The sequence below is a fragment of the Dermacentor andersoni genome, chromosome 1 (genome assembly GCF_023375885.2).
Source record: "Dermacentor andersoni chromosome 1, qqDerAnde1_hic_scaffold, whole genome shotgun sequence".
NCBI classification, from domain to species: Eukaryota; Metazoa; Arthropoda; class Arachnida; order Ixodida; family Ixodidae; genus Dermacentor; species Dermacentor andersoni.
The window spans coordinates 264711762-264737725 of NC_092814.1; the positions used below are offsets into that span (position 1 = coordinate 264711762).

General features: G+C 43.2%; 1 protein-coding gene across 6 annotated transcripts in view; it reads right to left on the bottom strand.

Annotated features, from left to right (window-relative positions):
• Positions 1-5418: 5418 nt before the first annotated feature.
• The window catches only part of Nak (Numb-associated kinase), a 122110-nt gene continuing 101564 nt past the window's right edge, over positions 5419-25964 (bottom strand). For 3 of the 6 annotated variants that reach the window (XM_050196334.3, XM_050196333.3, XM_050196332.3), the window contains one exon: positions 5419-8266. In XM_050196334.3, coding sequence (XP_050052291.1) covers positions 6678-8266 — 1589 coding nt within the window. In that variant the 3' untranslated portion in view covers positions 5419-6677. The other 3 variants (XM_050196335.3, XM_055063086.2, XM_055063085.2) reach the window with 3 other exon arrangements.

A 25964-nucleotide genomic window follows, 5' to 3' on the forward strand; every position in this document is an offset into this window, starting at 1 on the left:
GAAAGAGCTGACGTAGCTATGGAATCTGGAACCTAGACCCAGGTCTGAAATGGTCTTTACGATGAAGCTGTGGAGCACGTTGTCGAAAGCTTTCTCGAGGTCCAGACCGAGCAAAGCCTTGACGTCTTGGAACGGCCATCCACAATCTGATGCTTTATTAGTTTCATTGCATCCTGCGTCGAGAGTCCGGCGCGGAACCCGATCATGTTGTACGTGTAAACCTCGTTGTCTTCGAGGTACCCGTTGACTCTGTTGAGGACGACGCGCTCCATGATCTTGCCGACGCAGGAGGTTAGAGAAATCGGCCTGAGGTACTCGATGTTCGGGGCCTTGCCTGGCTTGGGAATGAGCACCGTGCAGGCCATCTTCCATTCTGCAGGAACAACGCCGCTATGCCAGGACTCGTTGATTTTGTCGGTCAGAAAGACGATAGACGTGTCCTCGAGGTTTCTCAACATTCTGTTGGTGATTCCGTCTGGACCCGACGCAGACTTGCGGTTGAGCGCGAAGATGGCCTGTCTGACCTCGGAAACGGAGAAGTCTTCGTCGAGATCGGGGCGTGGAGGGCCTCGGTAGTCCGGGAGTTGGGTCACTGGATCTCCGTCGCGACGGACGGGCAAGTACTTCTGTACGAGTTTTGACACGAGCTCATCGACCGTGTGAGACCTGGTGGCTTCGTGAAGGGCCCGGGCCAACGTATGCCTCTGATTTGACTTTGAGCCGCTTTCGTCGAGAAGGTGCTTCAGCTTACCCCAGGATTTGCCGTTGCGCATCTGTCCGTCTATGGATTCGCAGAGCTCGTCCCACTGCTGCTAGCATAGCGCCTTGCAGTGGTCATCGATGACCTTGTTGAGCTCCGAGATCTTTTTTCGGAGTCTGCGATTGAGCCTTTGACCCTTCCATCGGCGGAGCAGGGCGTTTTTGGCCTCGATCAGGTGGGCAAGTCTGCTGTCCATCCGCTCGACGTCGAGATCGGTTTCCACTTTCTTGGTAGCCGCGGAAGCGTCGTTCCGGACGCCTTCGCACCATTCTTCAAGGGTGGCGGGTGCCCTGGCTCTGCCGGGTTCTTCGCGAATCTTGCGAAAGCGGTCCCAATCGATGAACGTGAATTCCTTGATCCTACTCCCAGATACCTTGAAGTTGGTCTCGAGAATGTAGTGGTCGCTGCCGAACTCCATTGCGGTGTTCTCCCAGCCCACGTCCTCAACGTTCCTGACGAACGCGAGGTCGGGTGTCGAGTCCCGGGTGGCGGAGCTGCCGATGCGCGTAGGAAAATTCTTGTCAGTGACCAGAGTGAGGTCCATCTCGTTGGCGTCTTGCCACAGGTTGCGCCCCTTGGTAGTGTCGTAGACGTAACCCCAGATGCCGCACGGTGCGTTGAAGTCACCGACGACGACCAAGGGCATTCATGTCACCTAATAGGACAATCTCAGCACCATTCCCGAAACCCTTAATATCAGCGCTTATGCATTCCACTAACTCTTTATTCTTCCCTGTGCAATTTTTTCCGGTCCACAAATACGTTACTCCCAGCCAAGTTTATTTCCCACTCATTGTACCTGATAACCAAAAATGCTCTTGACATTGTGAATTTACTCTTTTCCATTTGGCTCCCTGATGGATGAGCATTCCGACTCCCCCTCCCTTTCTTTCCGACTTAGTTCTGTTGCACCCTTTCCATACATAATTCTCAATAACTGGCGGCTCTTCTGAGTCTCTAAGGTGCGTTTCTGTAACCGCATACACCCCTATGTGTTCTCTATGTAACTGCTCCTCAATCTCTGCCCACTTTTCCTTTCTTCTGCCGCCCTGCATGTTTATGTAGCCTATTGCATGGCGAGCTTTTGTTCTTGCTTTCCTCCTTTTTCTGTTATCGACGGCGATGCTCAGCTGATGTTCCCCTAGGGGACCTTCTTCATTACTACCTACTCTGACCTCCTGAGCGCCCGCAGGCCCCCTAAAAAAGCAACAGCGCGACCCCCAAGTCGCCAGCCCACTTCTCGTGCTAGCCTGTAATTGAAGTGGATCCCATCTCGTTTAAAACCACCACAACTTCTCACTTCCCTGTTTACTTCGACAACCTCGAAGCCTTTCTCTCGGCTCATTTTCCATATTGCCTCATTGGCAGCCATTACGGCTCTTTGTACGTGACTGTCACGCACAGGCACCTCCGGCACCGTGCACACCACGATCTGCACCTGAGGGGATAGCTTGCGCAAGTCGTCCGCCCCCTTCGCCAAGCGCTGGGCTAGTCCTGGCCCTTTCCTGTTTAGGACGTCATTTAGCCCACCTGCTACTACGACAAGGTTGCGCACGTGGGCATTTTCCGTGAGCTTTTCTTTTGATCGCTCCATGACAGAACTCAGTGTCCGCTCTGGAAATGTACCTACCGCCACTCTTTTGTCGCCTTTCACCCTCTCCACAATTGCTTTTGAGCACCCAGCCATGTTTGAGTCGCCAGCGATAATCACCCTTTCACTCTCTCCTACCTCTCCCTGCTTCCCTGTGTCCTTTTCCGCGTGATTCGGACGCGACAAAGGGCATTGTCCCCTGGGCTCCTGCTTTTTCCGCGTTAGAAAAAAGCACAGCAGCGCCACCGACGGCGGCTACTGGCATTTCCTTCAGCCGGCGCATTGTCCCTCCCTCTTGCTCGCGCCACTAGGACATTATTCTAGTACGCTCTGTTCGCGATTATATTGACGCCTTAGACGTTCTAGAGCATTGCTTTATCACTTTAACTTGACTTCGTAGTAACCTTTAGTGTCCCTTTAACACGAGACGCAGTTTAATAATAATAATAAAAAATATGTTCGATGGTGAGATTTGAGCGAAGATCCCTAGGTACCATAGCTCAACGATCTATTAGGCTGCAGGCACAGGCTTTTAATGCCCGTCTCTCAGCTTACGACATCACTCATAGCAGCCAGCACTTTGAAACAGAAATGTGCATTGATGCTTAGAAATGAACAAACATGTCTATAAGCACTACTATAAATTGGGGGGATGCGCGACTCTCACGCGTCCCTTGATATATTGGTTTTCCCGCACGGCTCGCGTGGCCTGGCGTCCGCGGCGGTCAGAGTGGTTGAGGCGCAGTACGAGAGATGGCGCGAGTGTTGCGCTGCTAACGCCGCCGACAGGCGGGGTTACTGGGGCGCCGAAAAACAAGGCGCTTCCTCTTGGGCTGCGGGCCAGCGAGCGCGGCGGACGTCCCGCGCGTGCGCCGATCCATGCTTCTGCGAGACCGTCTCGCGTGGCCGCCTTCGAACGCGCCACCGTTCGCGTGACCGTACACGCAAACGACCAGGCGTTGGGATCCAGCATGGGGCGAACATATTCGCTCGCTATCCGGTCGCGGCGAGTCGGACTTCCTAGATTTGTCGCGCGCCCATCGGCATGTATTGTGGATAGCAGCTCGGCTAGCAGGCATTGATCTATGAAAGGTGCAATAAATGCCCTTGTGATTGTTCGCTCTACTGTGTTGTCGTTCCTTTGTCCCAAGAGCATGGGTGCGAGTACCCCACAAAATCTAGACTTGTGAATGTATGTTGAAAAATCAAAGGACGACAGTAGGGAGCCTACATGCAAATTAATGCTTGCATGTAGGCTCCCAGGCAACAGTAGAAAAGATCACATTCCAGATTTTAATGGCTCACGTTTACTTTTTTCTTTGCTTGTGTGCTGTTGTTCATAATAAATTTGGCAAAAAGGACTTTGAGAAAACTGAAACTCACCGACATTTAGAGCAAACTTGCTGAGCATAACGATTATTTCTCACCATTGCCACACTTGACTTGTGGGAGCTAGTGCTTTGAAGAAGTTGAAATGCTCATTTGCACTAGTAAAGCAACGCGTCACATGTAATCATGGAGTCTACAGCTACCAACAAAAGCACAGAAAGAGGGAGACAATAGTTTTCATGTCAGTACTCTTAAGCTCATGTCTTGCTAGTTCCAATTTGTTAGCCATACACTAAGAAACCCATCTCAACATTTATACATACCACACAATACTGAGGGAGTGTACAGCACACATTAAAAGCTTGCCTTAAGCGCACACCTTTTGTGGGATACACACACATTAATGATGATTTACTTTTAGATGCAGCATACAAGCAGCAGCTAACCTGGAACAACAGAGACTGACAAACACCAATTTTAGATCGCACTTTTTCAGCAACACTGCTGTTGCCAATTTTGCATGCTTCAGGAACTTCTCTGCCTAAACTTTCTCAAAGCAAGTATCTCTCTGGCATCTTTTCACCATCAAAAGACTTCGCACGAAAGGTTCGGGGACCAACAAGCAATGCTTTTTCATGAACAGTATTTTTCGTAAAACTTCATGCGTCCAAATTCATAAATTTTACAGAAAATTCGAGAGAACGTTTTTGGCCACTGAATTTTGGTCGCACCTCCAGGAAGCGAGATATGCATGGCATGCAAATTGGCAGGGAGAGAAGTGAACTGTTTACTTTGTACATGCCCTGTTCCTTTGTTGGCATGAATGAGTTATACTACATAATGTCTAATGGGAAATTTGAGGTGACAATAGTTCAATACTGGAGCAGGAAAAGTGCCAGAATTCAGAATGGTGGTACTGCACTAGATGAAGGGATTTCACTCTTTGCTACAGTATACTAGTGCCCAAGCCTAATTTCAGTGATATCATGTGTATATCAAATAGTTAAACCATTGTTTGCCTATCCACCACAGTGGCTATGGCATTGTGCTGTGGTGCATGATGTTGCAGGTTTGATTTCGCCTGTACATTCCTATCGAGGTGGAATCGGACCAGACTCTGACACTACATATATATATATATATATATATATATATATATACATACATACATACATACATATATATTTGCTTGGACATGAACCCCAGGTAGCCAAAATAATTTGAAACCTTGCACTAAGGCGCATCTCAACTCCTGTGCACTACTTTAGGGTGCTCAAATCAATCAGCTGCATTTTTGCAGTCCAGATTTTTATGAGACATTTACATAATTTATCTGCTATTCATAATAAATTTGTCAAACAAAAAGGTAACTAAATACTTTTCTTCACAGACATGCGTGAGCTTAGTCACTTCAGTAAATAACTGCCCATGAGTGTCTAGTTTTATCAGTCGTATCAACTAAGGTGCCTTCGCAGAACCCATGTCTTAATCTAGCCCTTTTAACAGTAGGCACAGCATGAAGCATCAACACAAGATATTCAGTTTTCCTTTCTCATACCTAAACAGATCTTAATTTTCGATGACAACCTCATGTGCCATGAGGCAAGAATATTATTTGGTAGTACGTCACTCTGATACCTAGTTTGGAAATGCAGAAAGAATTCTAGCACAGCAAATTTAGAACTGTTTGTGAATGTGACAGCAAAGTGGGCATAAATAAAGACCAACACACCAAGACTGTTGGTTAGCACTTTTTTATTAAATACCTACAGCTAATCTATAAAACATAGAGGAAGTGTTTTCCTAATATATGTAGACTCTTAGATTGACCTTTTTTTAGTAGGTATAATCTTCAACATCCTATGTCTCTGCCTTTCATTTCAAGGAGAAAAAATCTAGGCTGCAGTACAGTTATAGCTGTAAGAAGCAAGCAATTCATTACCAATATTTGAAGAAAGAGAAAAATCAATAATAATAAAAAAAGTCAATCAGATGTGCAGCAAATTGCATCTTTGAAATTAAAGCACAGACAAACACAACTTCCACTCTTCAAAAAGGCTACATGGTCTGAACAGGCAAATCTTCTGACAGTTGGTGTTGAAAGCAGCATTTGGCTGCTTTCAACACAGAGCATAAAGAAGAGCATAAACATGTGACACCATCACTGACTTGAGTGCACATGACAGTGGTATATTATCATGCTTCTCTGGGAATTAAATTTGCAGCACAACAACCAACACTATTCTTTTGCTACCTTGCTAAGGATTTCAACTTTTAAATTAGTGGTACATGCGTGTCCACCCTCGGCAGAAATAAATAACATCACTCAACATCGCTCCTCTGCAGCAGACAAACAGGATGAAGTAGCTCTGAAAAAGAGCAGCCAGTACAAACAGGCCAATGCTCCAGAAAGACACTACCCTACCATTCAGTTATGTGCAGCTCCCCAAGTCACACATGTTGGCACGCAACAAAGCAAGCACCAATGGCAGGAAATCGCAATCTACAAGAAAACTAGGCTAACAGCATACACCTCAACAGGTTCTCTGAGCCAGTGTGTTTAAAACAAAAGCACCAGTGTCCACAAGAACACTTGTTCCTGCTATAAGATAGATTTTTTTATTTACGTGCATGCTACCCTTATTTTGAGTGAAAAGGGGAGGAAAGCTAAAACCATAGATGAGAAACAAAAGCTGACGCCCTTTGGCCAGCATTTCCAAGCTGTCACCTCACATTCATCTGTCAATTACTGTGAAAACAAATTAGAACATTCTTTCTAATATAATTATGTGGGGCTTGTGTGTGTGTTTGTGTGTGTGTGTATTTTTATATATATATATATATATATATATATATATATATATATAATATATAAATGTGTTGCCAACACAATAATAGTAACAATAATAATACATAATTATCGCAATGTACAAATAGTACTATCACATCTTGCTTCATAAGCTTGCACTTTCTGCTTAAAGGGAAGTGAGGGAGCATTCATTTGCTCACTGCAGAAGTCCTGAAGTGGACCTCAGTAACAAAGCTGCTTGCTGATGTGTCCTCCTCGCTGCCAATGTCCTCAAAGCTGAGGTTTGAGAATGCATTGCTAGCTTTCTCTGTTTTCCGCTTGTCCTTGCGACTTGCTGATGTGCGGAGGTGCGCTGCAACTCGACGGCTTCCTTCAACCAGATCCTCAGTCATAATTGCATCTTCCGTCCTGAGTTGCTGATAACGCTTTTTGTCCTTACGAAACTTCCTCAAACTGCCTTCCTCATCTGAGCTTGTTGGGCTCTCGGGAGAATCGGGGCGAGCTTTGGCAACATTGCCAGTGTGAGCTGCTATTGCCAAAGTTGTTTCCATTGTTTCTCGCAAACCACTAGTACTTTCAACAGCAAACGGGGTGGATCCAAAGAGGTCTTGATGGCTCTGTGTACGTGTTGGAATGGTAGGTGCATGGGGCTGTGGTGCTACAGACATTGACACCACAGAGTTATGGCGGCTTGATGGTTGGGGCACTGCTGACATGCTTTCCTTGAACAGGCCCTTGCTATTAGGGGTTGCCTTGAGGTGTGTGAATGGAGCTGAACCAAAAAGATCTGCCTCAGAGTGTCCTCTGGTCAGCTCGCTCTCCGAGTTTGCATGCACAGAGAGACGCTGATAGTCCACACGGTAATCCTGTGATGCCACCTTGTAATCTGAAAAGGCTGAGCGTGTGTAACTGTGTTGCTTCATTGCTGATGGTGTTGCAACAGCTGTAGCAGTTGGCACTGCAAGTGGTGGCACTGAAGACACTAATGGTTGAACTACAGAGGAGCTGCTTGTGGCATGCACTGATGGCCTGGCAGGCTCGGACAGCTTTCTTGGTGGCCTCGGCTTGCGGAAAGGAGCTTGCGTGAAAACATCAGCACTATCCCTGTTAGCCACTGCTCCTTCCGTCGGAAATGACTCGCGCTTCGGCGGAGGAAGCAGGCTTTTCTGAACCTTGCAGACGCTAGGCTGCTCCTCTTCTGCCGCGGGCCTTATCTCTGTCTCTGAAAGTTGATCTTCATCCTCTAGTAGCGGCTTATCACCCTCCATATGCCCAACAAACATATCTTGAAAGCCACGTGCCTGCAAGGTGCCCGTCTCTGTAACTACTGCTCTTGCACCACTGTCTGCCAATACTAAGGGCTGCTTGCTTGCTACAAAAAGTTCCTTCTTAGGATCAATCCTCTTGCTTGCTCTCTGCCGACCAACTTCCTCGGTATCCTCTTCCTCACTCAGCTCAACCCTTGCCTGGAGGTCACTTGCAGAGCCAATGGAATCCTTGTCCTCATCTCCAGTTAGCTTGTGTTTGCGACTGGATTCACCTCGAGCACAGTCTTCATCAACATCATCTAAAAGCTTTTCATACTTGGAGCGATCTTCAACGGGTATTCTAGCAAAGGCTCCAAAAGATGCCAGTGCTTCCTTGGTAGACCGCCCACCCTGGCTGCCCTCCTGGGAAGCGCTGGAGTTCTCGCTGCAATGTCGAGCCCGAATGACAATTCCATCACCGTGGTCTTCATATAGTGGCACATAGCCAGCTGCCTCTTCATCTAAAGGCCCTGCAATCAAATCATTCAATGAATTGTCAAGGGACAGTATAGTGCATAGCAGTATATTTTTTTACTGGTTAGGTTCAGTGAAACAGATACTGCTACAGTACACAAGTGAAAAAGTGAATATGCACATTCAATATGTTGTCCTCACTACTGCACTTAAATTTCACTAGTTTTTAAGTTCTAGTAGTGAGCAATAGTGGCTTATACAAAAGTTGCGATTTAGTGCATTCAGTTCTACGCAGACCTCGCAGAGAACGAGAACGCGATAAAGTGACCTACTGACTTCTAACAATGTCATAAAATAGGTCACATTCATAACTCACATTCATAACTAATGGCAATGCAACTTTGTTTCATTCAATAAAAAATTGCAGGCAATAATGTGAGCAAATGTGCTGCTGAGCAGCATGTTAGAGCTTTGCCTTTCTTCTACAGTTCAAGAGGCCTCATGCAAAGCTAAATCAAACGAAATGCTGTCTACAAGTACAACAGAAGAAGAATAAGTGGTCACTGCCTTATAAAAATGTGTAAATTATGGTGCCTGATTATATCTGGCAACTCTTTTAGAAGGGAAAAAGGATGCCGTGCCTCAATTGTGTTTCTTCTGGTAGTGCAAAGGTATTTGGGAGTATGAACACGCACTGTTACTAGCACTATGCTCCCATGTAGTACGAGAGCATGCTTTTCCATAGTTAACCCTTTATTGACGAATGTTGCCTACAGGCAACATACAATAATTTTTTTTTTCTTGCAGAGTTTTGGTATTGAGTACAAAGTTTGTGGCTAAATGTCTTCAGAGAACACTGAATGACAGGCAGCAAGCATCATTTGTTGGTTTAGAGCAGGAACACAAGACGAGGTAGAAGAAATTTCACATGCGACTTGCTTTCTCTTTAAAACACAGTCAGAGGTGACAGACCGATGCGAGATCTCTGGCTGTAACGGTGTCACATGTGATGTAAAGCAAATTAAATGTACACCTATGGTTCACATATGATGACAGCCGTCTCTACAAATTCGAGACGAAGCCATAGGTGGCTTGGGGAGAAGCCTACTTCCAGTTTTCTGATGGGGTACTGCTGAAAGTTTCTGCAAAATATTTTTTCTTTTTGTTGATTATGCTTGTTCTTGATGTGTTTTGCACATTTAGATAGAAATTCATTTTCTTTTATATGCTATCATTAATAGGTTAACATTCTACTTTGCCTGAGCTTTCAAAGGCTGAAGTGAAATGTTCTAGTAGAGCAATGATTCTACTTCTCAATGACGACTTTTCTAGGTGCGTATATACAGTGTAATGCTATTTCTTATTTGGAATAGTTGCAAACGAACCATTCTTAAAAAAAAGCTTTTAGTATCTCCTATGAACTAGGTGTACTATTCTCACAAACAGGACTGAAAACTTGTGAGGTGCACCTATAACCAGCAAAGGGCATAGCACTTACTTGCTGAATCTGTACCAAAATTAGCAAACAAGCACTAATAAAATTGCAGCCACTTTTTTTTTTTTTTTTTTTTGCCCGATTCCTCCAGGAGCAGGCAAAGATAGGATATAATGTCTCTCAACTTTTACTTGTAGCAAATTGAATAGGTGATGAATATCTTACCACAACTTCTAAATGTTCCTTTCATGCAGCAAAAATGCAATTCATTTTAGCACTGCAGCAGCACCCCATGCAAGATTGCATGCATATAACAATGCCATGCAAGAGAGAAGGGAGGAAAGAAATCCATGCAGGGAGCAGAATTCACATTGGTCGCACTTATGACAGTCCAGTCAGCAGTAAGTTAAAGGACCCCCATGTGGTTAGATGAATGCTGGGTGCAGAAAAAAAAAAAAAAAAAAGAAACGTTACACTTTTCCTCAAGGTTAGGGAAGAAAGCCTTAACACAATACTGACAGCTTTGCGAGGCAGTTGAAACATGTACTTGCGATGTTTTTCAAATGAGGACGATAAGAAAAATTTTGGGTACTTACTATCATGTGAAGACAGTCAGTGACTGCACATAAGACTGTGCCTTCAGATTGCCTGCATGCTTAGGAGACTATGCAGTACAATTTACCTTGTGTGGTAACGGCAAACACTTGGTACAGGAAAACCTCCAAAAGTGTTTATTAGAGAAATCCATAAAAAGAATATAAAACAAAGCAAAATACTATAATGTACTACTGCCACAAGCCCATTGTGTTATGGTTATTAGCACTGCTTATGCACAGTGCCTTGGTAACATTTTTGTTTTCACAATTATGGCCAAGTTGTAGACATTAAAGCATAGAATAGACATGCACATGTTATAAATTACACATGCAAAGCCCATGCATCCCAGACATTACAGGTCTACAAAGACACATGCAACACGCAGTAAGAAACAATCATGCACACTGAACTTGACAAGACAGTGCCACTTATATAAACTGGAACTTTCTCTTCCTGCTCTAAGAGGGACAGACCTAATGAAAGAGGCACACATATAACATACTTTCTCTATTTCCAAAGTTTTAAAGCAGTTTCAACAACCTTTTCAGGCAGTCCTTGCTACTGACCACACAAATTATAATCACTATGGGTGCTATAGTGAGTAGGTGCTGCATGGATAAGAAATCACAGCATCCTCAACTTAATATTATGTCAGACTTTGGTAAAGTCCAATAAAATCACTGTTCTTTGTATAATCTCTATACAGTAGCAGTGTAAAACTGACTAAAATAAAACAAAACTGCATGACCCCTCTCAAGGCAACAACACTATGCAACTGATGCCCACACACATTCAAGGCTTGCACAATGACATAAGTTAGTCACCAAAAGTGCTACAAGAGCACAGAGGTTAACACTGCAAGCTTCGCACTCACAGCATCACTACACAGACATTCACAACAGTGCTCCCCTAGGGGAAAAAAAAAAAAAATGGGGGGAAACAGGCCAGCAGCACATTGTAAAGGCATATTTCCAAATGCAAGAATAATGCTACTCATCATTACCTGCTAAAACTGGAAAGCTTCCATTGACTAGTGTTTATCTGGGAGAGGAGGAAGACAATTCTTTCAGTCAGGAACAGTCTCCTAAGCAAGCGGCATGTTCGGCAAAAAATTAAGCTGCTGACTTCGGCTATGCCAGCAAAACTGGTGCAACTCCTTTGTTTGGCAGCAGGCAATTTGATTTCCCTTGAAAGCAGCATAATGACTTCATATAATATATACAAATATGCCCATTTCTACAGATAGATGCATTCTAGGTTTCATCCATTAATGTGCAATTATAATTAAGCTCAACTTGCAAATACGACACTGCAACATAATGCACTGCAGCAAGTACTTTTACAACTCCACCTACGAGCACTTCCTGCTTCGCTGGGATGAAAAGGAAAATATTCTTTTGCATATTTTCTGATAAAAATAGAAATATGTGGTAATGAAATGCACCATATTTCATTATGTGAAGATTAATAAAATTTTGAATCTATGAAAATTGCATCTTTCAAAAATGTAAAACAAACAGCCACACTTAGGTGGCAATGAAAGCCACAGCTGAAGAAGTGCACAAATTATAGCACATGGTCATAAAGATAGCCAGTAAGTCCCCTCAAAGTGAACACAACATGCAGCTGAACACAGGCCACAAGCTACCTTTCTTTACCATTTTTCTTCTGAAACACTACAAAATTTAAACAATGGCACTTGGAAATTGCCAATTACGTGTACAAATTTAGGCTTTAGAGATAAGCATAACCAGCATAAAGGCTCCTTCACTGGCAATATTGGCACTGCTCCCGAAGTACAAGGTAGTCATAAATGCAATGTTGCAAAAAAAATAAGGACTAGGCAAAACATATCTTAAACTCAGCTCCTAATAGGGTTTCTCTGGTTTCCAACTGTGTTTCAGCAGGTCTTCAAGCAATAGCTAGAAAAATATGAGAGGGACCAAGCTACTACACTCCACAGCTCCACAGCCTTCCTTTACAAGGGTAAGCTCAGGTTTACAATTCGGGCTAATGAGCACAACAACCAGTGAATGCATATCCTTGAGCCTACAGAAATGCAAAGCATTTGGCTGGAAAGCTGAGGGACTGGTAGAAACTTGACTATTGCACAGCAAAACATTAGACTAAATGATGGCACTTGACTTTCAATGCTGCATGTGCTTAACACTTCCTACACGTGCAAACTTAAACCATACGCTGCATAATTTGCTGCAGCTAGCACCAGATCAACATTGGGCATGCAATGAGAGGAGAGAGGGAGAGTGATTGCATGTGTTTGTGGGAGGGGAGGACCTTGTTAAAGCAAATCATAAAAAAAATTAATGCTTTGGTATCATAACTGTATAGCTCAAAATTCAGGCAGAACAGAACTCTAACATGTTATCTATGTAAATAGAAAAAAATAAAAATAGACTGTTCTCAAAAAGAAATTCTGCTCTCGACTCTTTTGAATCAGTAAATTGGAGATACTACTTAATTGGTGGTGGTGGATAATCTTAAAATTATACGTTCTAACTTCTTTCCAAAGATCAACAAACACAGCACAACTCAATCCTGAAAAGTCAGGTCATGGCTAAGTGTCAGTGGATCTAAAATAAGTTGATTGACATGTATTACACCACTGGAATCTACAAACTTATCAGAAAATGAATTCATATGCAACGTAGATATTAGGTCGCAGATCCTTGTAGTTGCTGACCACTTGCTAAGAAACAAATCTGCAGCACAAATGTGCTAGGTGTTTTATATGAAAACTCGTGATACATCACATGTGAAGAATCAAAGTCAATCCTTGATATAACGAAACCTGGACCTAATGAAACATTAAATGTAACAAATCTTTTTTATCACCCAATTGTAGTTCCATTAAAAATCATGTACATTTTGCACAATTTACGTAAGTAATTTTGTACCACAGTTTCAAGGTCTACACACATGGAAGAAAAAGCCTGTCACAAAATTCATCATACGCACATATCTTTTCATGTGCAAACATTGCTGGTGAGAAGCACAGAATGCTGACTGTCAAGACGAGGACATGACAAAACACTGCTTGCTCAAAGACCCACCCTATAACATTCACCTGAAATATTTAAGGGAATGCTCGATGGGCTTAATACCTTAGTAGCATACAACAAAAGCACACAAAAAGAGAAGAAAGTGTCTGCTACCAACAACAGGTCAGCAACCTGCATGGGAGCACACTTTCAGGATGAAACCACGGAGCACTACACAGTGCCTCTGTATACTTCTCAGACATCTAATCTTGTCATTTTGCCCAGTCCCACCATGAACTCCCACCCTGCCTTTATAATAAACGGGGCTCTAAATGTCAAACTGCACCCACCCAAGGAATGACTGACGTGCCAACACATACTAGTTTTCCCTTGTTTCCATCTCAATTAGGGAATCTTCAACTTTCCAGCCAGACTTTGCCAAGCACACATGTCAAGGAACTGCTTCTTGTGTGAACGATTTTGAACAAATGCATGTGCCAAGCAGATAACCAGCGTACAAAGAAATTTGTGAAATGAGCATGGAAAGCAAGGTTCATGGGCCATAAAGAAGGCCTGCACAAATGTATTGAAGCTATCACCAAAAAACAGGGTGAACAGACTGAACAAAAAATAGTTTTATATTACAAAAATAGCCAAATCAATGCTTTAAGTTGTGTTCATTCTCAGGAGAAACAGGCAGTGTAAATGGTGTTGCAGCGTTATGGTGCACACAGCATAATAAATTTGTTGCTCAACAAAGTTTGTTAGTTCGTGGGCATGTAAAAAGAAGAAAAGTCTTCTAGCAACTATGTAGACCATCAAGCACATGAATATACAGAGTGAATGCAATTCCATGTAAGTCAATGCATCAAGTACAGTAAAAGAGCATATTTATAAACTCCGAATATGTGAGCTAGAACTTGTAAACCTGTACTACTTCATTAGGCCTGCAATGCATACCATGCTATGCAATCTGCCTAAGGTCTACCAATTCTTCTTGCAGGAGCCTCGCAATATTATTTTGACTGTAAATCATTTTGGATAAAAAAATTTGTATGGTCCCATGTTTTACGCAAAAAAACTTACAAAAACTGCTGCATAAATACGAAGGTTATTCAACCTTAAAATTTAAAATAGTGTCCTCTTACACATTGCACTTGCCCTGTGACACAATACTAGCAATGAGAGTAGGGCTTCCATGAACATATATTAATGACAGCGAATAGAATACCTCATCATATTTCCAGAACAAATAACCACCACATGCTGTTGCAGTCAGTGCGGAATAAGCATTCTAGAGCGTAAAATAATACTAAACCCTCCAATGTTATTTCCGTTGTGGCAAGCATTATCGGCAGCGATTACATCTTGAGGTGTTGCGAATCTCAAGCAACTTTTCTCAAATGTCGAGTCATGACGCAACGACCGCTGCTTCACTACTTTCAGCATTATGACTGGCATCTGTATAGTATGTGTTTTTATAGTCTGCTGCACTATATTCTTTTTAACTGCAGTTTTCTATTCTTTTCGGGTGCATATTTTTTTGGAATGGGTCTACTTTTACCCGTGGAAAATCATCCCATGGTGGTAAATTCAGTGGAATTGAGGGGTAAGCTAGTGGTTTCGTATCCCAGTCTGCTCAGTATTCGTTGAGCCTGATCAAATGATTGAAGTCTTTGTATTTGTGCCTGATTGTGGATGTCTATTCTGTCTTCTAGTGAGTTAAAGTGCCAGGTTGCTTCAATTTTATGGTTGGGTGCAAATTTAGGAATTTGCAGGGCAAGTCTAGCATACTTTCTAACTATGATGTCTGTCTTTTTGTGTTGTGTGTTGGTTATCTTAGCATATGGTAGACAGTGCATTATCTTGGAAACCATCAGGGATTCTATAACTTTACATAGCTTGTGTTCTTTCATTTCTCTCTTTTGTCTAGTTACTCTACGCATCATTGCAAGGATTTGTCAACTTCTGTACCCATGTTATTGCTTTACCATTGTCCTGCAGAAAGAAATCGAGGATGCTTATGGTATACTTGCAGGGTAAAGCTGTGTCGTTCATTTGAAGTTCTATTAAGTTCTTATATTCTTCGGCTCGCTTGCTTACGTCTTCACTAATGACAATATTAAGATTTCTGAGGTGAACATCCTAGCCTTAGTGTTTTGGCGTATTCACGTGTGGTATCTAGTCCACTGAGCAATGTGTTCTTGCTATCCTGGTGATCCTCAACTGCACCAAGTAGTTATGTCATCAGCATACAGATTATGTTCTAGGTCTGGTATTTCTTGTCGTAATGTGGGTAGCTTCATCACCGCAATGTTAAATAAAGTCAATGAGAGAAGAGAACCTCGAGGTGCTCCGTGCATGACTGGATGGCTAGGCGACACTCATTCATCAAATATCACTTTAATCATTCTTTCACTTAGGAAGTCTAACACAGCCGTATACTCTAAGCCACCCAATCCAGTTGCCTTGAGGTTCTATAGAATTGCATGGTGGGTGACACTATCGAAATCTTGTTGCATATCGACCCATACGATTGTTCTTAGCTGAGCTGTACTTGGTAAATTGAACACCTGGTTTCTCATTCTCAGCATAGCATCCCGAGTACTAGTTTGTTTTCTGAAGCCCATCATTGTCTCTGGTAAAAGTTTAAAGTCTCCCAGGTGCCACTCAAGACGTTCTAAAACCATCTTCCCCATTAATTTTCCTACACGGGAGGTTAATGATACGGGTCTGAAACTGGGTATATATATATATTTGAGTATGCTGCAGGCTTGTCACGGCCTATGCAGGAGTGGGTACATAAATGCATTAGTAGTAGACGGTACATAAAACTGGTAATTAATTGGTAATGTAAAAAATTCAATACACTGTATTAGGTTCATAAATGAGTCAATGTTATCGCAACACACAATATCGTTAGGCAAGTTGTTCCGGTGGAAGATGAGGAAAAACTGAGTATTTGTGAGCGTTAACATGACTTAATGGTTGGTGGATTGTTTTGGAACGATTTAGTCTATATGCGAGCTTGTAAGGGTCTTGCAGATAATTAGAATGTGCTATGGTGAAATGGCCATGGTATAATTGATAAACAAATATTAGTCATGAAATTATTATTCTCTGCAAAAAGTGGTTTAAGGTTTGCCCTTACGAGCAAACCTGGAGCACTAGATTGCCTTGAGTAATCCGAGTGCATAAATCTGACTGCTAGTTCTTGTATGCATTCTATTTTATTATTGAGATGTTTTTGATGGGGACTCCAGCTTAAATCAGTGTACTCTAAGCATGGCATTATGTGTGTCATATGTGGCCTTTGTGCCTTGTAAGCATTTAGTTTTACATGTGGTGGTGTAGTACGTAATTTCCTTCTGAAGAATGAGTTTTCGCTCAGATATCTGACATGTGGCCGAGATATGTGGCTCCCAATTAAGGTGTTAGATGTGTGTTTAATACCCAGGTATTATTATACCCAATTACTTTTGTTGATCTTAGTGCCTCCGACCGTACATGTTAAGTCGCTATGTCTTATCTGTAAATGAGATGCAATGAGCTTTTGGTGTGTTTAATTTTGTCAGTTGGTTTTCTTGGCTTAGGAATTGGTATTAGTACTACTTCCTTCCATTGTTTTGGAATTACTTCGTTTTTCCCATGCTTCGTTTATATATTCCAGCAGAGCCTCTTGATAATTATCCAGCACCTTTCTCAACATTGTGTACGTGATTCCATCTGCTCCGGGGGTAATGTTCCTTTTTAAGCTCTGCATTGCAGCATGTAATTCAGGAAGGGGAAAATATGACTTGATGTCTTGGGCATTGCCGTGACTGTACTTGCCGTGATCTGGTAAGAGACGATTGTAGCTTTTCATCGGAAAAAAGGTGTGTAAAAATTCTGCGGCTAGCTCCTCTGCCTTTTTATTTTCCAATATTTGTGGTTGAGTTACGCGTCTTGGTTTTGCCTGGCCTAGAAGGGTCCTCAATATTTGCCATACCTTCGGGGTAGGCAGCTGTCGGTTAAGCTGATCACAGATTTGAAGTCAGTTCTCGTTGGCGAATTTCAGGGCACAATTTTGTGCTTCTATTGTGATTGAATTGTTTTGCATAATGCCTTGTTTGATTTATTCTTTTTGTATTTAGTGATTAACCTGTGGCACTTGTCCCAGAGATTTAAGAGATGGGATTCAACATAGGGGTGATTTTCACGCACAACGCTCCACATGTACAGTTGACTGATTCTCTAACAGTATTGTGCACGCATTGACTGGCCGGCCGGTCAGCGCCTTCTAACGGCGCAAAACGACAAGATCAGCAAGAGTAGCGCATGCGCACAAAGTTCACTCGAAGCAAAAGTTTCATCTGCTAGACTCTTCCTACGGGCATGAAACCACCCCTGTCGCGATTAACTCAGTGAAAGCTTTCATTTCATTTAATTTTATTGCCTTAAGCTTCCCTGCTTATCAGAGATCAGAGACAGCAAGTGTGTGTAAACCCGGATGCATATTTTTTATAGCATATGTTGCTGTAGTCCACATGAACTTTAAGATATAGAACAAAGTGCACAAAAAAAGATGATACAGTTGCATTGCAACCTTGCGTATTTTGTTGAATGTTTTCCTCGTACACATACACACAAAAAAAAAAAAAGAGAAAAGAAAAAGACGGATGCAAGCCAGAGGCACACATTCTTGCTATCTCCAGTAAGGCGGGAAGCTTGTGCCGAATTAATCGTGCCAGGGGCTGTGTTGTGCTGGTAGGAAGAGCCTAGCAGATAAAACTTGCGCTTTGAGTGAACATGGTGTGCATGCACTACTGTTGATCTCATCGTGTTGTGCCATTAGAAGGCGCTGGTTGGTTGGCCAGTCAACACTCGCACGATACTGTTAAAGAATCGGTCCACTATACATGCATGCTCACCCCCTTCTACAAGTATGTATGCAGTGGGTGCCAGGCCATCAAGGATTGCAAGAAAATTTAACAGCACACCAGCTCTCCTGCACAGAAAATCGGGAACCTCCTATCCTTTTGCCTGATGGAGACATAACCCCAGAAAAGAGTGGAAGGTGCAGCAGAATGAAAGGTTACATATTTTTAAGTCTCACAGGGAAGCATCAACACACCATCCTACACACATTTGAGAGAGGATGCCTCAATCTTATGAAAAGCACAAACACACACATTACTCACACCACACTATATTAACAGGAACCCAGGCTCCCCCCACTTGCAAACAGTGTGGAGCTTATCTATCAAATAAACACACCTTGTGGGCGTGCCCTGCCAACTCCATCTTCAGAAAGACAATACTTTTTAAACTACCACACAACCAGCGTCCCTTGCTTGGAGAAGTGGACGACTCCTCCACGAAAGTTTTAAAAACTATGGCAGCTGCTTCTGGTGCAGCACGTGAAGAACGTGGCAGGCCAGGAGGCATGAATTTACCAGGAGGCCTGAACTGGGGCCTTAGTTCCTTTGGGACTAGTAAATGTTATTTCTCTCTCTCTGATGTTGGCACCAGCATGTCAAATGAGGCTTCGTCAAGACTCATACTATGCTAAATGCAAACAAAAACTGCATGCTTAATCTATGTTGCAAGGCCATGGTTTCAGTGAAGATGCACAAACACACTTCACAGAGCACTTTCATATTGGGGAAATCTGATGCCAGAAAAACACAGGACGAATGTTTGACTTCTGGTAAATGCCCTACTCCATGTAGCTCACCAACATAATGTAGCACAAAGGCACAATTACAAAGAGGAGACACAGGCGCTTGCCAACATCGTGGTGGCTACGTGCTGGCCAAGATATATCAGTTTCGGCATAAAGAAGGGCTTCTCCTCACTAGAAGTTGCCACTTTCTTCGGCAACTTCTTTGGCAACATAAGAAAGAAGAGCGCCTGTGATGTGCTGTGTCTCTTCTTTGTAATTGTGCCTTCATGCTACATTATGTTGGTGAGCAAACACCAACTAGCCAACAAGTCCTTCTACAGACTATGAAGCTCATTGTTTACTTCTTCACAGGGTATAAATAGTATATTACTAGTGCATTCAGCACACAAACCTACGACTCAAGTTTTTTAATACAGTTAAACCTTCATACAAAAACTTCAAAATAACACGTACTTAACTTTCAATAACTTTTTGTCAATAGAACACGTGTATTTCACACGTGTTCACGTGAAAACGTGAACACATATTTAAAACCTGACTATGATTAAGTGGGTTTATACACGATTTCAATAAAAAAAAATTTCACTGCCGCCGCGTAGGAGTACAGAGACAAACGGAAACTTCCGCCGACGCAGATGGTTGCAGCTGGGCGCGCATTTCCTTTTGTAGTGCAGCCGTGGCTGTGCATGGCTGTCAGCACGGCCGAGAGCATACGCAGGTCGAGCGCCCTGTTTTAGAAGTAAAAAGAGTAGGGCTACGTTCACACTTTGTCTCGGAGCAGGCGGAAGTGTAAAAAACTTGACAAAATCCGCCTGCCCAGGCCGAGAAACAGGCGGAAAACCAGGCGGCAAGCCCGATCGGTCTCGGACCGATTTTTTTTCGCCACGGCGAAGCCGAAAGCGGTTCCGCTTCACCGGAAGCTCCACTAGCATGTAAACATCCGGTCGTAAACTAACATTTTCCGTTGTTCATTGTCTGTTTTTAGGCAAAGCAACTAGCTAAAGCTATCGAAACTATGTCTTCATTACCTGCCATAGTAGATGAAAGTTAAAGACACGCGCAGTTGCACGAAATGATAGCTTTTAATAACTGATGGGTGAATAAATGGACATATGTCTTGAAATAGTGTGCTGAACAGCGCCACCACGCGGACGAACGTACGCAAACTAGATGGATGTGGGCGAAAGCGGCAGTGGTTTCTGCTGCAGTGGTGAAACAAATGTGAACATCTTGTACATGCGCGGGAAAGATTTTCCGGCCGCTTTGGCTTTTCCGTCCGCTTGCCATTTCCCAAGTGTGAACGTAGCCTAGGTGTGCCAAGATGGCGCGGTATCATATGTGCTGTCTTCCCGTGTGTTTAGTATTGCAGGTTGTGAAATCTAGAGTTTCGGAGACGTGTTGAAGCGAGAGGCAGATGAAGCATTCGCTTTCTGCTGCACGTTCTTTTCATGATAGCATTGTCCCACTGCTGGTGACACTATCAGCCACGGGGCAAAGTGTATGTGAAAGCTTGGCTGTCTTCACTTCGTACCACCGATGTAAAGATATCGTTGACACGGCATGGAACCATACCTTTTGTCGCCAACTCTCAAATTCGACAAAATGAATTTTTTCTTTCCAATTCAAACTTGTTTTTAAATGTGGAAGCATTTCTATGCCTACCCAACGAGGAAGCCAGTCCGTTCGTCATGTAAGACTATCGATCTCAAGATAGGGCCTGCAGAAGCAAGCAAATTCACCTTCGTGCTGCCACTCGCTTCAATGAGAACTAAGCAGCAAGACCAGAGCTCACAGGAAGCTATCAGCACACAGTGCACTCTTTCCCCATTGCAGATTGCTTTCAAGGTAGGGCCCGTGCAGCCACGCCATATGCAGCCACCGCCGGAGTGCGGTTGATCACTGATGATAATGGTTCGACATAGATGGATAAGGCGCTAAAGAGCGATAGCAGCTTATAATGAACGGACAGTCATCAGCAAACCTGGTGCCACCACCTGCAATAGTTTGCTTGCGTTATCAATTCACTTTGCGCCACCGTTCGCAGCAGTTCCGTGTCGCTGCAGTGCTGTTGTTTATACTGGTCAGATCAAGTTTCATAACATCTATAATGACACCGGGCTGCGTGGAGATGAGCAAGTGACACAATGCTTACGCATACTTAGACAACTCCCAGACGTGTTTCTGAGTGAATTTTTTTCGATTGCCCAAAATTCTGCAAAATCCTGTGGCCCCTTCCATGTAAGAAGAATTCATCTGCCACTAATTATTTGCATAAAAGGGAGAATTTTGATATAACAGAATTTCTATACAACAAAGCAAATTGCTAATTTTACAGACTTCGTTATATTGAGATTTAATTGTATTTTCACACTTGTGCGTCAAGCTTGAAAACAAAATTTCAGCTCAGCCTGAATCAGCTATGTGTATATATGCACAAGTATCTACAAGCACAAGGCTTTCCTAAACCCCTGTGTGGACACCAAATACAAAATAAAGCTGGCTTATGACAATAAACGTGGCAGCTAAAGGGCAACAATGCTTAATTTTGGTAACATTGTGCAAACACAGGAAGCATATTAATGATTGAATGTTTATCAGTTGGTCACCTTACACACCATTAAACAAATTTGACGAAGCCACAATGAGTAGCATGCAGTGGAGCAGACACGAGGGTGTCAGTAATATCAAGGCACTTCATACAACAGGCACACAAGTGCAGTAATTTCATGATGCTACCTTAAGAAGAAATACATATTTGTGCATCTGCTAATAAAAAATGCTTCTCTCTCTCTCCTATGCACACGCACGCACGCACGCGCACACGCACGCACACACACGCACGCACGCACGCGCACGCACACACGCACACACGCACGCACGCACACACACACACACACACACACACACACACACACACACAAAAAAAAAAAAAAAGAACACTGACTAGCTAACAGTATGGTTAAGCTTTATACAAGTGCAATAAGGAGAGCTGCAAGACACCATGAGAAAGAGTTCCCGAGTCCAGGAAGCTTGGATGTGCTAACTGTGGACTTTGAGAAAAGAGTTAATAAAGGAGTTCGCAGTTCAGCTTGTAAGTTCTTCAAGGTGAATCTTGTGTTCATCAGCTCCTTTAGGTTTCCATTTTAATGGTGATAGCCATGTAATCAGGCTCTTTTGAATCCTGATGCCACATTTTCAAGAGAAAACAAATTCTCTCTCAAAAGTAAGGGGAGAACCATTACATAGATAATTTTGATGGCAAGTTTTACTTCATCCTTGGATGAGAAATAAATCAGTGGTGTAGTAATTCAGTTGTTCAAATCTGCCCGAAACCACTTTCATGGTCCCGTCTGCAACTTGAAAAAAAATAGTGCCTTGACACCAGTACAGCTTCACTCATGGGTGTCCTAGACAATCCACTGCTGAGGGGGGAAAAAAGGAGCTGCAGTAAGTGGAAAGCTGAGCAACCATGAAGATAATGCTGTCAGCTCTTTCCATGCAATAATAAAACATTCATATTTCTGTCTGATGCTTTCTGTAACAAACCTACTGACTGTCCATAAAAATGTAACTAGATGCAAGTGATCGCGAGCACTTTCTAGAAAAAGTGCAACCAAGTACATGCCTAACATTTGCATGCGAGGTCTTTCTAATGTGTGCCATAAAACAACATTCAAGCCGAAGATAAGTGACACGGCCTTTGTTGAAGTACCAACCTAGAAAGGTCTCTAGACGTGTAATCAAAGAAGTGTGGCACACAAAAGACTAAACTGTTTTAGCCTGTAGAGTGAAACCTTCAAAGAAATTTACTTCACACATGCCACAGCACCTTTACCATTTGCACTTTCTAACTAGCTGCTGCAGAAAGGATGTTAAGAAGGGCAAAGTTGTGGCCTAATTAAAGTTAAACTGTGAAGCTTAATGTCCCGAAACTGCACAGTTGGTTATGAGGGACACTGTAGTGGTGGGCTCTGGATTAATTTTGACAACCTGGAGTTCTTTGAAATGCACCTAAATATAGATACACGAGCATTTTTTTGCATTTAAGTATTTCCATACGGAACCCACTGGGCATCGTTAGCCCATTAATGATGGTTTGAAATGCCGCTTTCGAGACCTTCTGCACCACTCATGGACAAACTGCACTATTGGACGCGAAGGAGGAGAGCTACACTTTTGTTTTCTAAGCAGCTCACTCCCCCCCCCCCGCCTATTAGATGGCAGTACATTTTGTATATCTCATAATTTTTGTTACATTTCTTTTACATAAAAAGGTGTCTTATCAAACTTTGTTCAATTTTATCCCACAATCTTGATTCTGGTAATTTATATCTTTTTATAACATACACCTCGTTAATGAAACATTCACGTGTGAAAAGTGCATTCATTCTGCTTTTTGTTTATGTATTACATAAAATATTGATGCAGCAGTTCCTTTCGGAAAAAAGAAAAAAAAAAATCTGGCGTAACCTACAAAAGACACATATTTTCCCCATGGTAAGGAAATGCGGCTGCTGGGGCCAGGAATTGACCTCACAATCTCACGCTTGGCAACAGAACACCACAGCCACTGAGCCACTGAGGTGGTAAACTTTCTCCAAAGAACAAGTGGAGTGACTACTGAGCAATAAAGAAGACATTTCCAGCTTCTGCTACAGAACATCTTAAATTTGAGTTGTTGACACCTGTCTGTGATGTGTGTAGTGCACGATTCAGTGCGGTGGTTGGAGAGGCCAAGAAGCAGACGACAAGTAGGGCGCACGCCGAGGCAAATTCCATGCTGGATGGAAAACGACAACGCCGAAGAGCATCCGGCACGTGAACACGCAGCGCAAGAAAAGAAACTGAAAGAAAAAAGCCAACCCAATCAGGAGAAACCACGGAGCGTCAAACAGCCAATGAGCAAACGACGAATCGGCCAGAGCGGCAGAAAAACAAGGCACGCTGGCAGAAGCGGGGGAGACACAGGGAGAGTTCCAGGAAGCAACGCCAGGAGGTCGGCCACCGGACCGGGTGTTGAAGACAGGCCGTCGGGTTCCGGACCCAAGCCACCAGGACTTCAACCGACCAGGGCCTCCTGCCAACCCGTTCCTGTGCATTGCCACTCTACCCGATCGTGAACTGCTGCCCAAGGCTGGTGAGCTTCTGCGCCCATGGGCAGGACGAGAGCAGTTGAGCTACGGGCCCGAGTTCTACGCCCAGCTGCCTGGCCAGAACGCCGCCGCCATCTGCTCGTGCTGCCTGCTGCCTGAGGCCGGCGATCGAGCTTCTGCGCCTGTGGGCAGGACGAGAGCAGTCGGGCTACGGGCCCAAGTTCTACGCCCAGCTGCCTGGCCAGAAAGCCACCACCATCTGCTCATGCCGCCAAGCCGCCTGCCTTCCCTCTCCAAGCCAGAGCTGTCGCGCTCTGGTCGACCGATCAACGACCCAACACCCCAACCTTTGGCGAGACCGGCGCCACTTCTCTAGTCATCTTGTCGCTGCTTCTCCACGTCGAGACTATTATGCGCCCTTGCAATCGTGGTCAACCCGGACTCGCATACTGTTATCCTCGCCTTAAGTGCGTTTCTTGCTGTGATGTCTCTGAGTGTTTATTTTATGTTTTATCCTCTTTCTAGTTTCATTACAAGTTTGTGTATGTGCTTTTGAAACAAACAGTTTTGTCCTCAATTGGGTTCTCGGAGGCTCCACCTCAGAGAACCGTCTGAACCCTTAAACAAAAGAACCTGCATCACACTGTCACAAGCTTAAGACCTAAAAGGCATTTCTATTTCGTGAGTAAATTGAGTAGATGAGTTCAAAGATTGGTGAGTGGATTTCAAGTGCAGGATATTAATTCTGTGTTCACCAACCATCCCTTTCTTTAGAATTAGGGGGAAATGGTTATGGAAGATCTGGTAATGGAGAACAAAAGTGTTGAGTGTATCAACATCTATCGCGTGCCAGGTTCGTGCACAGTATCATGCAGTGCCATACTATGCACAATAGTGCTGGTTGCCACCTCAGGTATTAGTAAACTATGTGGCATGCACCATCCTAAATACAGCAGTAGGCTTGAACTTGCCTAACTACTAAGTACAAGCAAATGCAAATAAATGGTAAATGTGACTACATAAACATACCAAAAAATAATTTGTAAAAACTGTTTTCGTCAACTTTTTGATAAGAATTATCATTCTTGAACATCTCTATAAACCATAAATCAGTTTCTAGCAATTTTGTCCGTAAGAGTTGGAGCTGAAGCACAAGCTGCATCTATTTGTGTGTGTGTGCGTGTGTGTGTGTGTGTGTGTGCGCGCGCGTGTGTGTGTGCGTGCATGTGTATAAATTCTAGTCAAAGCTATAAAAAAATGAAAAAGTGAAATTTTATGACTATGAACAAAGTTCTTGAACTGTGCAATGTACTACATACCAAATTTTATCAAGTTGTGACACTGTAATATCAAGAACAGCCACATAACACACAGCTGCCCAAAAAGCAATTATACCCAGTCATGCCTCATTAATATGGGTTCCAATTCCTGACCAATCCTGCCTATAAAGCAAGTCGCCTATAGTAATGAATCTGGATGGAAAGCAAAGAACATTAAAAAAGAAAAAGAAAAAAAAATAAAGGGAGAAAGAGCAAGCAGCTGTACATAAATTTTGTTTCTGTACATCATGCTCCACACCGAATTGAAATTTCACAAAATCTTAGCACAATGCAGGGTATTATTTCTGTTAGCCACTATCCTTAAAAAATCGCAGTGCAGTTTGAAATGCTCTGCTGGCCATGAGGGTTGTGATGGCAAGCATCACGTCAATGTAAGTCCAACAATGAAGCTTCCATTCAAAGAAAGTGCATTCAACGCAAGTGGTAAAAGAAAGTTAATACAACAGAAGTGTATAAGGATGTGAATCCAACAGAAAAGGAATGCAGTAATGAGAGATACTGTTTGTTGACGAAAACAGCACATAAGAGAAGAAATGCTCTGTCTCCACTGACTTCTACGCATGAGATGCCAGAAGAAGCAAATGAATGAAGTCGTGGCCAAGGCTATCACGTGAGTGTCGTGAAG